The following is a 14,440-nucleotide window of genomic DNA, read 5'->3' on the forward strand; positions in this document are numbered from 1 at the left end:
AATAAGCAGATTTCCCAAAATGTTGAACTGCTGCTTTAAGGAGATTTTGGTTTGATGCTGATTTACGTCAAGTAAAATAATTGCGAATACACTGGTTTGATACCCGAGTGCATATAATTTGCTTTAATTTGACAACAATGCATATTTCCCTTCGACAGATTTTGGCCAATTCTAAGCATCGATTCAACACAAGCTCAATCTACAAGAACGTGACCCTGGTGGCCTGGGATCCTGCACCTTACACTGTCAACTTACACAAGGTAGGTTTTCCTTGCATCAAAGCCTGAGCCTGTTGTTCACACAAAGCATGTAGCTAGTTCATTAATCAGTTTGTTGTCCACCACCGCTTTAAAAGACAGTAAAGCAGTTTCAATAGAAGATGTCTTAATGAGTCACACCATGGTCACAATGTTAACAATTCTGAGAAAGGATATGCAGCCAGGACAAAGCATAGTTCGTCACTCCACCACAGGGACCTCAGGGACCACGACCGTCATTTCAACCACGCAAACCTAACACCAGTGCTTATGAATCCTGCAGCTGACCCTCCTCCCCTCACCACCTCCTTCTTCTCATATCCGCTGCCTGCTCTCATCTATCTCTGCCCCCTCCATCTGACTTCTACCTGCCCTTGAGATGGCTCGGATTTGTGTTTGCACAAATCCGAGCCAGCTCAAGGGCAAGTGGAAGTGGAGTTTTCAAAAGCATGTTTTTATAGGGGCTCTCTCTTTCATTCTCTTCTCCCCTTCTTGTTCTTTGTGCTACCTTATACATTTTTTTTTTTTGTCATTTAGATTTTTTTTCTTCTCATACAAACTATCCACATGGTAGTCTGCAAGTAACAAAGTACACTGACACAAAAAAACAAAAACTGAAAGCAAATACAACAGCACAGCATGTCCCATCATCTCCCCATAACACACAGAAGCCCACATGACATACATTTAGGTTCTCTATTGCATATAGAGTGCTGCAGGGGTGACGTATTTTTGTTGACCAATCAGGAAGTTAGCATTGCCCTGGGTTCCCTCAACAAAAAGCCAATTAGATTTTTCCATTGGGATTTGGATTATTGCAGAAAATAAACTCTGTGGCAAACGCAAGTTATGATACTTACACGTGAAGAATGAATGCAATCGCCAGAAATAAAAAGCTAACGTTAGGCTATAAACGAACTACACCACGGTCGCTTGAACGCGAGTATACACAACGAGGCGTGATGGCGTGTTGTAGTCTCATTTAGCCACTTGTTAGCAACCGCCTTTTTTAAGACAAATAAAAGCTTAAAAATTCACTAGTGGGATACTTACTGACGTATTTTATATCCTAACAAAACGTTCAAATCTCTTGAACTCGTGTTAACCACAGACCTTATTTCAGACATCTAACTAAAAACCCAGAGAGTAGGAGAGTCTATCTGTTTGTCAGCAACAAACACTTTTTACATCATCTATCATCCATTTCCATTCAGTCACATGTGAGGCTGATAATTCCTGAGCGTCGCCTTTGATATGAGTTACATAATATAACATTTTCCTTTGAAACATTTAGCCTAGCAAATAAATCATTTCCAGTGTTTCACACATTCACACTTTAAATAATGAATATACTGTATAATATTGTGCATTGTGCCAGTAGAAATGGTTCCCGAGCCTCTAAGCAGATCACAGTACACAGTATACATAAAGACTTTAGCTATTATTCATGTGCAGGTCTTTGTTAAACAGGTGACAGGCTATAGAGAGAAAACACTGCTGCTCTGCCAGTGAAAACTGTGTGTCCATTATTACCTCCGCCAAGGCTAAGGGTCTTGGAAGGAGGTTATGTTTTCACCGGCGTTTGTTTGTTTGTTTTTTTTGTTTGTCTGCGACCAGGATTACTCCAAAAGTTCGCAATGGATTTGAATGAAAATATTTGGAGGGGTGGATTGTAGCACAATGTACAATCTATTCAATTTTGGTGGCAATCCAGATCATGATCCGGATTCAGGAATTTTTTTTGTAAGGATTCCGATCAGCCAGAACATTAAGACCACAGGGTATGACACATGCGCAGTGTAACTGATGAGGCGTGACCCAACCCCCTTCTGAGAGCAGAGGGATACGTGTGTGGATGTGTGGCGAGACATCGAGGTGCGGGAGCTGCTGGCCGTCCCGTTCTCTTTATATCATCCATGGTCCGTGAGAAAGAAAAAAGCGGTAGATGACGGGATGAGACAACGTAGTGTAACGTTATACAGACATAACAAGGCTGCTGAATGAGAGAGGCATCCGCCGATACCTTACACGGAAACGCAGCGTGTTAATACTAAGCCGACCACCTCACGGTACGGACAGCTGTGATCTGTTTTTAAAGTCAAGCACCTTGGCGGAGGTATGCGCTCTCCGAGTGCCATTCTAGTTAGTATTGTAGGGGTTCTACTTTGGTAGGTTTTGGTTATTAGCAAATTAATTAATAAATAATAATATAATTATTAATATTAATAAAGATTATCAATAAACATTAATAATAAACGGGGCACCACCCTGGAATCAGGGACCAATGACCAAAACGTTAATATAGTCTCATTATATATGCTAAACTATCAATTTGGAACGTTGATTAATAATTAAATTAATAACTATAACCAAAATAGATAGTAAAGGTTGAAGGATATCGGAGTTCTTGACATGGCAGTGTCGGTTGGTGTTGGTTGGCAGTATTCACTCTTGTGCAACATTAAAGAGACCAGCATGTATATTCCACAAACATTTATTTACAAGTTAATAAAGGTTCAAAACACAATATTAATCTAACTAAATAACTAAACTAAACAAACCAAACAAAGTGTGTGTGTGTGTGTGTGTGTGTGTGTGTGTGTGTGAGAGAGAGAGAGAGGGAGAGAGACAAGATGGGTTCTTGTCTCAAAATGTCTGTATGGCCTACAAACAAAATGGCGGGCACTGTAAAACTGCAAAGATGGCTGAATCAAAGATGGCGGAATCGAAGATGGCCATCAGCATGTCACCACATGACCTCTTTGTTCTTCTGAACCCATGTGCTCAGGAAGGACAAAGAAGGGGGGTGATGTGGGGGTTAAGATTATCTGGAGCTATATGTTTATGTTTAACTAATTCACAGTTTCTGTATGTGATCTTAATGTGTGTTAGATATGCAGTGGGTTAGAAAAGATGGTTAGTTTGCATGCAAGACCTTGTCTATGTGAAGCATAAACTAAACACATCAGATGTGGCGAAGCCAGTTACCCAAAAATCAAATACAAATAAATCAACACAGTCAAACTCAATGAATAACATTAAACCAAATCAATACAAGTACTTTCTAGAAATCAAAGTTGGACAGTCTTGCTCAGCCCTGTGCGATTGCTAATGCTAAGTTAAGCCCAGTACGTTACCAATCCATGGAAGAAAAGGGTTTGTGATTCCATGTGTTGAAGTTGTGGTTCCCAATCAAAGATGTCGTCTTTGCTGTTAGTTTGGTGCTAACTTCTTTGCTTGATAGCTTGAAGTTAGCTGGTGAAAAGGGCAGAGCACTCGCGTCGTCTGCCGTTTGGTTCCTTGGTTGCAATGGCTGTTTCCTAACAGGCCATTGATCAGAACCAGAACTGTTTTGCAAGTTCTGGACTTGAGAGCCGTTCACCTCAACCAGGTCAGCCTGGGTTGAGGAGATGAAGAGCAGAGAGAGCGCAGCAGCTCACCTCTCACACGTCAGGAGAGATGAGCAGATGATAAGAAAGAGACGAAAGAGGAGGAACAAAGAACATTCCTCTGGTTTTGTTCTGTGTGAATTTCACACCTCTGGGTGAAATGTTACTGTAGCCAATGAGGACTGAGATGAGTCCTGTGGTCAAGGATCAGGTTACTGAGGTCATGAGGTCACTTGAAACCAGCCAGATGCTGGGTCCCTACAGTATTAACACAGTTTTGTGATGATGCATACCATTACCAACCATGATCAGGTGCATACCCTTACCAAGACAGAGGTCCAACACAATATATTCATATTTCTTGAACTCTGAGGTGATTTTGTGGACAGTGGCAATCTTTTACATAGATCAGAACTCCTCCTCCCTTACTTCTTCCATTACATCTAAAAACATATCCATCTGTAGTAATGACATTATTTGGGATCTTAGGGGAGAGACATGTTTCAGGTAGAACGGGGACGTCTAGGTTTCATGTAACAAAACATAGTACATTTTTGGGAGCAGTAGTTTTGGTGGTGTAGTTTAAAGGGACGTATGTTGTATGTATGTAAGAATCATAAATTGCTTGTTAACAGCGACACCTGTGGCCGTTAAGTCAACGAAAGTGGGCGTCATGTTGATCGCGCTCGCGCTTGTGCTCGCTCTACATAGACATGAACGAGCATCGCTCAAAACAGTGAGGCGACACACGTCAGCTAAAACCACAATATCACTCTATATTTCACCTGCTTGGCAGTAATGTTAGCTGACCAGACGAAGGTCTCTCCATGAATCAATGCTGATCCTAGTGTTGGCTTTTCCTGCTTCAGCCTCCCGACCGCGGCCGGAGGGAACAGGGGAGACACCGGAGGTTTGGTTGGAGACGATAACGTTTCTCGCTGTGCAGCCCCGTCACTTCACAAGACACGGGAAACCTCTGTTGGTCTGGAGGAGCTGCAGCATTCACTAGATATTATCAGAGCGACTAACTCTTCTGCAGTGTGTAGTGTGCGCACATGCACGTGAGAGTGGAGCGAAAGAGCAAATGTGAACGAGTGCGGTGTGTGAGTGAAGGCCAGCAGGCAGGCAGAGGAGCAGAGTACAGCAGAGACTCTGGCCCTGGAGACCAAAGCTACAGTCTCCCCCGCGTCGTCTGACCGCGACCAACACTGTTTAGCAAGACGGGCTTCACTAGATATAACTTTTCGGTTTTGGTGCTTCCGTGTAGTTTGTGTAGGAGTCTTGTTTGAACAGCGTAGCCAAACGCGAGCGCGCATGGGACACCGACCCGCAATGATTTATACGTGTAAGAAGTTACAAACAGTCCCTTTTTAGAGTTTTGAGATGTTTCAAGTTTAACACGCTCATTAGAGGCGGCAGAGGGTGGACGAGTCGGCACAATAGACACAGGAGGATAAATTAGACTGTTGAAGGAGACAGAATTGGGTCGACTTCTACAGTATGTCTCGCTAAACAGACAGATTTTATAATTAACAGGAATGGTGAGTTCAATTGACCGATTGTAGATAGTACTGTCTGTAGTGGGAGAATTTGCAGGGTCGATAGAGGGTCATGGCTCCTCATGAACAATGGAACAGAAGCACGGGGAACCAATTAGGCTGGTGCTAGCGCCCCCGGGGCATGTCATGAGGATGCCTGGATTAAGGAAGCCTGCAAGAGCGTACCCAACTGTCCAGCTGGTAGAACAGTTTTGTTTCCAAGAAAACAAAAACGTGGCATGCTTGGCAAGGGATCCAACCACTCCTCAATTACCCCTACCACTCAGGTCCAAAATGGGGAAACCAACGGACAGTCGCACATGAGGTGTAGAAAAGTACCCATAAAAACCCCGTTTCCACGGCAGGAACTTTCCCACGGAAAGTAAAAACGCCAAACATTTTATGGACTTTGTTCCAAACTTCCCCCGAGTGCTGAAGTAATGGAATAATACCACCTTCAGGAGGGGACTTTGATGGTTATTGAGACCGAGTATCTATGAATTTAGGAGGTAAGAGACTTCTCTATGTCAATCCAACCCAGATGTGAACCACTCCCTGCCCAGTGTTTGCATAGTTTAACCATTTCAAAGGCAACGTTGTATAATTCTATATTTATATTATTATATTCCTCTCCCTCTAATGAAGACTAATCCTGTGTTTCTTCCCATTCCTCAGGTAATCCCTAACTACCTCCTTATGTTGCTTAAGCACTGATAAAGGGAAACTTAGAAGAAGTATGTTGATACTTGAAGATAAGATACCATTTTAACTGTATTTATTTCCCCCACTGAGATAAATTCAACATCTCGTCTTAATATTTTGGAGCACTGGATTTATATTAATTTGAACAAACTCCTGAAAGTCTGTAGTCGGTCTTATACCCAGATATGTCATCCCCAATGGTAGCCACTTAAATAGAACTACTCCAATGTCAGCAGGGGAGTAACTCAAGCATTACCTCTGAGTTGATCTTGTAGCCTAAATGAGAGGAGAGCGCCCACTACTTTAATCTATCACCCATGCTGTGCACATCACATAAAACGGTGTCCTAAACAAAGCACAACAAACACTAGGAACACTTCTATAGCTTTTTATTGTTATTCAGGGAATTGCCTGCTGCCACAATCAATAAGATCCAAGACATCTGCGAGGGCAGAAGCGTTCAGGTTAACAACTGAAAAACCACACTTCACAATTAAAATCGATTTGCATGCTGCGTGTAGCCTTCTCTCTGAAGGATTTCCATTATTTTGTCAATTTCTATTATCTTTGACTATTAAGGACGTCCTTGTCTGTTCTTATTCAATTTTCTTTTGTCATTTTTTTTTACGAGCTAATAATAGAACCACTTGTCCTTCTAAATGAACAGTGATGAGTTTTCAGGCTCTAACCTTTAGTTCTCTGCAGGAGCGGGGGTCGTTATGTGCAGCCTGTCTCCCTCAATAATATTTTCCAGGCGTATCGCACAATACAATGCTTCTAGATGGAGGTGAGGCTCTTGTTTGAAAGCCCATCACCGAAGCTAATTCAAGGACAGATTCCCACAAATGGGTTGACCAGTTAGTGTGTATTGCTCTTGTAAAAAATGATCAGAGTACAAACATGTGTTCAGCACATTTTTGATTTGCGTCATTAGCTCCTGACCTTTTTTCTATACAGCTCCGTTGCCCATTTTACCAAGAACTAAAGTCAGTAATTAACTCGTGGAAATACTGATTTGGGTGTCTTGCAGCCTGTTGTGCCTCATGAATAGTCTTGTCTCATGGCTTTGTTGCTCTCCCGTAACCCAATTTACAATGCTTTACTTCCAGTTTTCACATCTTCACCATCATATTTGTTTGTGTTTTGTGGCCAAATGATGATTCCTCATTAAATAAATAAATAAATGACAAGATAAATAAATAAATATTAAAATAAAATAATATTAAAAATAAATGTAGCCATTAGTTAATTGATAAAATGTGGCATAAATTGATATTTCTGTTTTAATTTGCTTCTTTATTTATTTATCTTTGTATTAATTCCCTTATTTATTTACTCTTTCATTTATTTATGTATTTAATTTGATTCATTTGTAAATTTATTTTTTATTTTTGCATTAATTTTTTTATTTATTTTATTTTTAAATGTATTTATTTTTTTATGCATGCATGATTTTCCCGTTGCATTTCACCCTTATTTATTTCCCCAATCTTACTTATTTCTGTATTTTTTCTTTATACATTTCTGTTTACATTTCTTTATGCATTTCTGCCTCATAATGCAAATGAGAGTGCTGTCACAATAAAGTGTGTCATCATGGGGTCAGTGTGCATGACTATATGCACCGCAGGGAAGTACGCCGCGCCTCAGCGACTGTGGCACCCGGACAACGGAGACTCTGCTCTAGCCTGGATTGGTGGCACACGCCGGACCGCTGAGCCCGGAAAATTAAACAGAAGAGTAAATAAATTAATTATACAAATCAAAAAAGGGAATTAATACAGAGATGAATAGATAAAGTTAAAACAGAAATATCAATTTGTCACATCGTATCAATTAATTAATGGCTACATTTATTTTTAATATTATTCTTGCTACATTTAATGACAAATTTATTTATTTATCGAGTCATTTATTTATTTATTTTTGATTTTGGCAGGTTCCATCCTCCATAAATTTAAATGTTTGCTTATTTGCTCAGATGAATACAGTGTTTTTGATTACAATAGAGGGAAACAGAAATTCTATATTTCGATTTTATTTAAATATCTCTATTGTATATAAACTGCATTTCTGGTGAATTGAATTACGTTCCAATTAGTGCTGAAACAATTCAAAGGATAACTTATATGATGATGTTTCTTCCTCGAATCCATTATAATTGACCTTCATTTTCATCAATAACTGAGGCCCTAATTACATCTCCATGCTTATAGTTTGAACCATTGTACTGTACTGAACACATACAGTCTGTTCAGTGGATAATGAGACAGAATTATTCAATAGAAAAAAATCAACTTGATTATCCACTAGGGCAGAAAATGTGTATTTTGTTCATTGCATACTGTGTATATAGCTACATTATTTATCTTTTAAGGGTAACAGCAAAACAGTGCAGAGCCACAGCCACCGCACAACCACACAGAATGACGTGGCAGTGGGAAATATTCTTCCCTTTTATAATGTTCTTTGAAGAAAAGTCATAAAAGTACTTCTTAATGTGTCCACATTTATTGGTCATAACGGCGTTGTGCGTCTCTGTCTTTTTGTTTTAAATCACTGATATTGGTAAAAAGGAACATTCTCCATTTCAGTTGTTGAAAGAAAGTGTCAGATACAGTCCAAAGACGATGCACATGTTAGAAAATGTTGACTGTAATTCAGAAAACAGGTATAGGCATTACTCCTTTATATCTTTACATAGCAAAAAGTTGTTTGCTGCTATATTTCAAATTTCAAATGTAGCACCTTTAAGATTTCCTCTGGGTTGTTTTAAGACATTTGAGACAACTCTGCATTGATATGGTCTTTCCACACAAAAAAAAAATCAATTACTTAGTTAAAAAAATCTTAAAATGACATCTAATCTTTCTCCCTTATTGAAAAATCTAAAGCTATGAATATGCAAACATTTTCCAGTCCAAGAGTTTGTTGGACAAAAGATGTCTCCTACTTCACTGAAAAATTGCTGGTATGTTCACGTCTTAAGCTCAGATTTAAGGTGAGCACAGATAATCTTTCCCCAAACTCTGCTTATATATCATTGTGCACGGTGAAGTTCAAACATCCAAGTGATGTAACGATAAGAAACACATTTTTGAGTGGACTCAGAGGCTCTGGGTACACCCGGTCCGCCATTGGGGCAGTGCGGAACTGAAAAACCTTGAACTTCATGACTACCATATTGATTTCATTCTGCCATTTGAAACCATATAAAGCATGTTTATTGACCAGAGTGGAGAAGACTTTATCACAAGTTTTTATCACAAGATCCGACCACCCTGTGGCCTAAACTGAGGTGTCTGTCCCTCTCTTTCTCCATCAGTGGTATGCCAGCCCGGACTACAACCTGTTTGGTCCCTACATGGAGCACCGCAAGCTCCATCCCGGCCAGCCCTTCTACATCCTTCACCCAAGCTACGTGTGGCAACTCTGGGATGTGATTCAGGGCAACACTCAGGAGAATATCCAGCCCAATCCTCCTTCATCTGGCTTCATAGGTGAGTACACACACGTACGCTGCATACATACAGCCGGTATACATACATAGTAGGTATGCGGCTGTGCTCTTGTTGTTTCCCCTGTACACTTATCTTTCCATTTCCTCGCCTGCTCCTGGAGCAGATATGAACGCAAACACACACACATACACACACACGGTAATATATGATGAAAGTTTTATCTTTGGTATGCACAGTGACGTTATCAGCATGCAGCGTGGCTTTGCAATGCACTCTAAAGCAGCACATCCGCACAGGGGTTGGGAGGAAATGTGACTGCTGTGAGCTCATCTTAGAAACTCTCCAGTGTGTCAATACTCCGCGTCAGTTTCTTCCACTATAATTTTAATGTGATTTCTCCCTCACAAAGCCGTATATAACAGAAACATCCCATTATACCAGGAGCATTTGTTTACCTCAAAAGAGACAGACCATGATAATTATGGTTGATCCTCCGTAGTAAGTCATTCAGTGACATATTGAATGTACTACTTGAATGTGTGATTTCTCATTGCCTTGGAGCAATGTTAGGTTGTCACTATGCTGTTTTGTGCCGAAGACACAACGATAATCCAGATTCTGTGTTGTGAAGTTTAACAATAGAGGGAAGTAAGTCTTTGTGTTTTAGTTTTTGTCTGCCTCCCTTCACTTGATCTTAAACAAAAGTGACAATTGTAGTGTATTGTTCTTGTGAACATGGTGATCCGTGTATCCCGTACAAAACAAGCCACCCACTATGTCTGAAAGAGATGTTATAAATTGTATACATTTGTGTTGTAGGCCTGCTGTTTAAAGTTCAATTTCAGTATAGCTAGCCACAATGAACTTCTTTTATTTATCACAGCAATTTAGCTATAAATATCACACATCTGTTTATTGAATTGTTTTAGCAGCATGAGAGATGAAACCTAGACACTGGTCTCCGTGGTTCAGATAATGTTTAAGCAAAAATATCAAACAACAACAATAAGAGTCTATAGTCATACTAGCAGCTCTGTGCAAAATAATAATGTCATCCTGGCAACGTGCCCGTAATGACAATGCTAATATGCTGTTGTTTAGCAGGTATAATGTTTACAGTGTTCCCCATCTTAGCAACAACTTAAAACAACCAGTCAGAGCCGAGCTGGAGTCTTGCCGTCTCTGAGCAGCTGTCAATCAGTCGCAAACTCCAATCAAACGGTCAAACTAGGCAGCGCTGATCAAATGAATCAATATTCTGTTACTGTAATGCCTATTTTCTCGCCTTAAATGTTTTCAGAAACATCTTGTAGTGTACTGTTTAGCTGTAAAATGAGAACGTTTGTGACCCGGCAGCCATGTTGAAATCAGTTGAGGAAATACCAAGCACCGCCCAGCATCCAGAGCAAACTTCAGAAACATTATATATAATATCAATATTTGACCAGCAATGCCTAGTTTGAACGTTTGATTGGAGTTCGTGAGTGATTGACAGCTACCTCCGTTGAAAAAACAGCCAATAGGAACGCTTTCTCTCTGGAATGACCTGTGATTGGCCAAAGTCTCCTGTCACAGGCTAGATTTTTTTAAAGCTTGAAAACAGAGCCAAGAGGAGGTGCACAAGTCTAGTTTTCTCTCAGAACACTTGAATTACAATATGCTGAAAGGTTATTATGGAATATTTGCCAAATGATGCCAAACATATTCCGCCTACGGCAGGTTTAACATTAATTTTGGCCACCGACACAGTCACCTTTTTAAGATGGTGAACTTGTTACACGTCCGGTTCTACGAGCGTGCATTGCACCCTCATTTGAATAATATAATACATAACATATGATAATAATGTAATCTGTTGGAACTGATTGCAGTTAACTAAATGCAGTCACTGATCAAATGGCTTGAATGAAACACAGCAGGGCTTTAAATTTAAATAAAAACCTATTAAAAGGCCCCACTGCTTGCATTTTTATTAATGAAACTGAAATGTCCGTGCAGTAATCTTTTTTTTTCTACTCTTGTCATATGATATCTTAGGCTGCACATACTACAAACTAGACTGCTTCCTGATTGATTCCGCCACAATAAATGCTGTATATAGATTATCTGGTACTCAGCTGTTAGCAGGGATCGGCCTTTAGTAAAACACAAACACATTCCCCCTCGATGTCGTTTCCATTCCATTATTTGAGACCGTCTTTGTATAGAAATTCACATTTTCTCTGATTTCATTTTTTCTGTGATTTCTTCCAAACACTCATTACTTTACATTCATTTGGCAGACACTTTTGTGCAAAGCGAATTAAATTAAGTGCGTTCAAACTTTTTAAAGGAACGAGCTAGATATTTTTGCTTTTTTGTTTTTTACAGGGAAGTAGTATGTGCAAGCATGAGGCGTTGATTACCCCTACTCAGATGCCATACGTGTTAAATGGGACATACTGTGTAATTGTTTTGTCTTTTTGAAGAAATACAGTCATTATTGCTTCAAGAGGGAGGAGATGCACTGGGATCTGTTAGTACAAATGCCGTGGTGGGATTTGTTTTCTTTCCACATAAGGATTTCAAATCAAGCTTTGTCTACCGAAACACAATCTTTTCACTTAAAGATTGACGTCATTTCTGTTATGTTACATTTCTGCAGATGTTAAGACGTTAATGTGACAGTTAATGACGATATGCTCCTATTTCTTATAAAAAATAAATCTTGCTTATTTTCTATCATAAGTGAATAATGCAGCCTTTTCAACATGAACAAAAATAAATTATTGCACAGCTTTATAACACCGTCATGTCATGAATTATTTTTTGTCAAATCTCAAACAGTGTCTACTGCTCTTTTGGTGTGACATGTTCAAGCTGTTGATTAGAAGATCCATCAATGTCAGTAATTTGACACATCAATCAGAGCCTAACATGTCACTTTGAGAAAATCGCATTTTACTCAGTCATAGTTTTTTGGTTTCATACCAAATTTTCACAAGAACCTCCGGCCGCTTTTGAAATACAGCAACGCAACGATTCTCTTCCACAGCAATGATATTTATTAAAATAATTATAAACCAACAATAACATACAATGGATACTTCCCCACTTCTTACCCCTCTACTTCTGGCACCCTTGCTCGGACCACATCCATCTTAGAACCTGGCATTCATTTTTATCTCAACTACACACCTGTAAAGTTTTGTGACATCAGATCGGGGCAGGGGCGTAAAGTGGGGGGACCAATGGTCCCTTCGCCCCCCTTGCTCAGACCACGTCCATCTTCGAACTCTGCCTTCATTTGATCTCAACTACACACCTTGAAAGTTTCGTGACTGCATCTTGCACGGTTGTCTTCTTGCAACAAAAACACCTGGCAAAATACTCAAAACCTCTTCTGTGGTAGTTCCTGCTACAGAAGGTGTCTCCAGGACCATATGTTGCCATAGTGACACACATACAGACTCACAAGGTGAAAACAATACCAGCGTCGCTGTCACAGCTGGTAATAAAACGGCTACCTGTCCCTTAGAGTCACTTAGGGTTACCGTGGTGCTTGGTGTCTATTTCACGTTTATCTCCGGGTCATTCAATTCCAGCAGTTTGTGTATTCCACTTCCCTGTGTGGGAAATTAGAGGCAGGTGAAATATGAGCCATTTGGCATCCCATATCCCCTTCCTTGTTCTCCACTTCCTTTTAACGTGTTGCAGCCATAATCATCATCGTTGTCTCACAGGCCAAAGGCTCCATGATGGAAACCTCCCATGGCCTCCACTTTCTGTGTCACGGCTTTTACTTAATAGTGAGAACACAGGTATGACCAGACAGTCCTAGAGAGGAAGGAGCTCTTTTATTGAATGCAGGTGAAAGTAACTGTTTGTCTCTCCACGATTTCTGAGCAATATAGAATTTAATGTACAAAGAAACATGCAACAAAATCATGCAATAACACAACTATATCAAAAGGGGAACACAGAAATAAAAATAAATAAAATAAACGCCTATCATGCAGACCAAAATTTAGAGTATATACAGGTTTAAAGTTATATTTAGGATTTTTGTGCGAGAAAGAAGGCTGGAGGAAAGAGGAGGAAAAGACGTCACTCCAGATGTCAAATACATCGATCCACCTAAGACACTCATTGAAGAAGCACAACTCTATGACTGACTAGCCTTGGCATTTACAGCAGCACAATGACTTCCAGTGTAATTCAGAGGAAATGTACTTAGTAGATGTTAACATTGACCAGTGAGATCATGAAAACCATGTACACCCTTTTAAACTTTTTAATATCAACTATTACAATTTGGAATTGATCAAACAATGAATAGTGAAAGGACATATAGACATATAAAACAAGGATTACGTACTCTATATGGCCAAAATTAGTAGTATTTTTGGTCCTTTTGCAACGCTCCTTAGTTTCAGGGGAAATCCCAATGCTATAACACGCAATAATATTTTCGATGATAGTGTGCAGTTTTGAGATTATCCTTTCCTGTTTCAACATTACAGTTCCAGCCAGGCCTTATCACCCAACCTCAGTGCTCGACGTCACATTGTGGCTGAATTGCTTCAAAATCTTGTTGAAAGCTTTCACGGAAAATTGGAGGCCGTTATAGCAGCATACTAATGTTCATGGATTTAGGAATGAGTGGTTCAACAATCACAGATAGGTGTAATGTTCAGGTGTCCACATACCACATAGTGTTTATAAAACATGTATGTCTCCAGACATTTAGTACTTTTGTGTCCTGTAATTATCGAAAACAAACACAAACACACATAGAGTACATTTACATTGAAAATGCACAATGATTTAGTTCACATTCCACGCATCCGCTTCAAATGTTATCAGCCAACTGCATGGGCGTTATTAGCGGTTCTCAGCTTCATAGATATGAGATAGAGGGGGCCTGTTACAACTACTAGTAGGTTCAGAAGGCTCTTTTATCACCTATTCACATGGCTGATCACCGATACGAATACAAGACGACGACGACACCGACCTCTAGTGGCAGTGGGCTACCTCCGGGTCTGAGAAGTGAAGTCAATGCGGAAGTGTCTTAAACTTGCATTCTTTCTAATAGCCAGCAGGCGGCGACT

General features: G+C 39.9%; 1 protein-coding gene across 2 annotated transcripts in view; it reads left to right on the top strand.

Moving 5' to 3' along the window:
• Nucleotides 1-14,440, top strand: part of st6gal2a (ST6 beta-galactosamide alpha-2,6-sialyltranferase 2a) — a 55,461-nt gene that overhangs the window by 33,539 nt on the left and 7,482 nt on the right. For both annotated transcript variants that reach the window (XM_037789790.1, XM_037789792.1), the window contains exons 5-6: nucleotides 159-260; nucleotides 9,212-9,386. In XM_037789790.1, the coding sequence (XP_037645718.1) occupies nucleotides 159-260; nucleotides 9,212-9,386 (277 nt within the window). The remainder of the gene's footprint in view (nucleotides 1-158; nucleotides 261-9,211; nucleotides 9,387-14,440) is intronic.

This window comes from Sebastes umbrosus, chromosome 13 (assembly GCF_015220745.1).
Source record: "Sebastes umbrosus isolate fSebUmb1 chromosome 13, fSebUmb1.pri, whole genome shotgun sequence".
NCBI classification, from domain to species: domain Eukaryota; kingdom Metazoa; phylum Chordata; class Actinopteri; order Perciformes; family Sebastidae; genus Sebastes; species Sebastes umbrosus.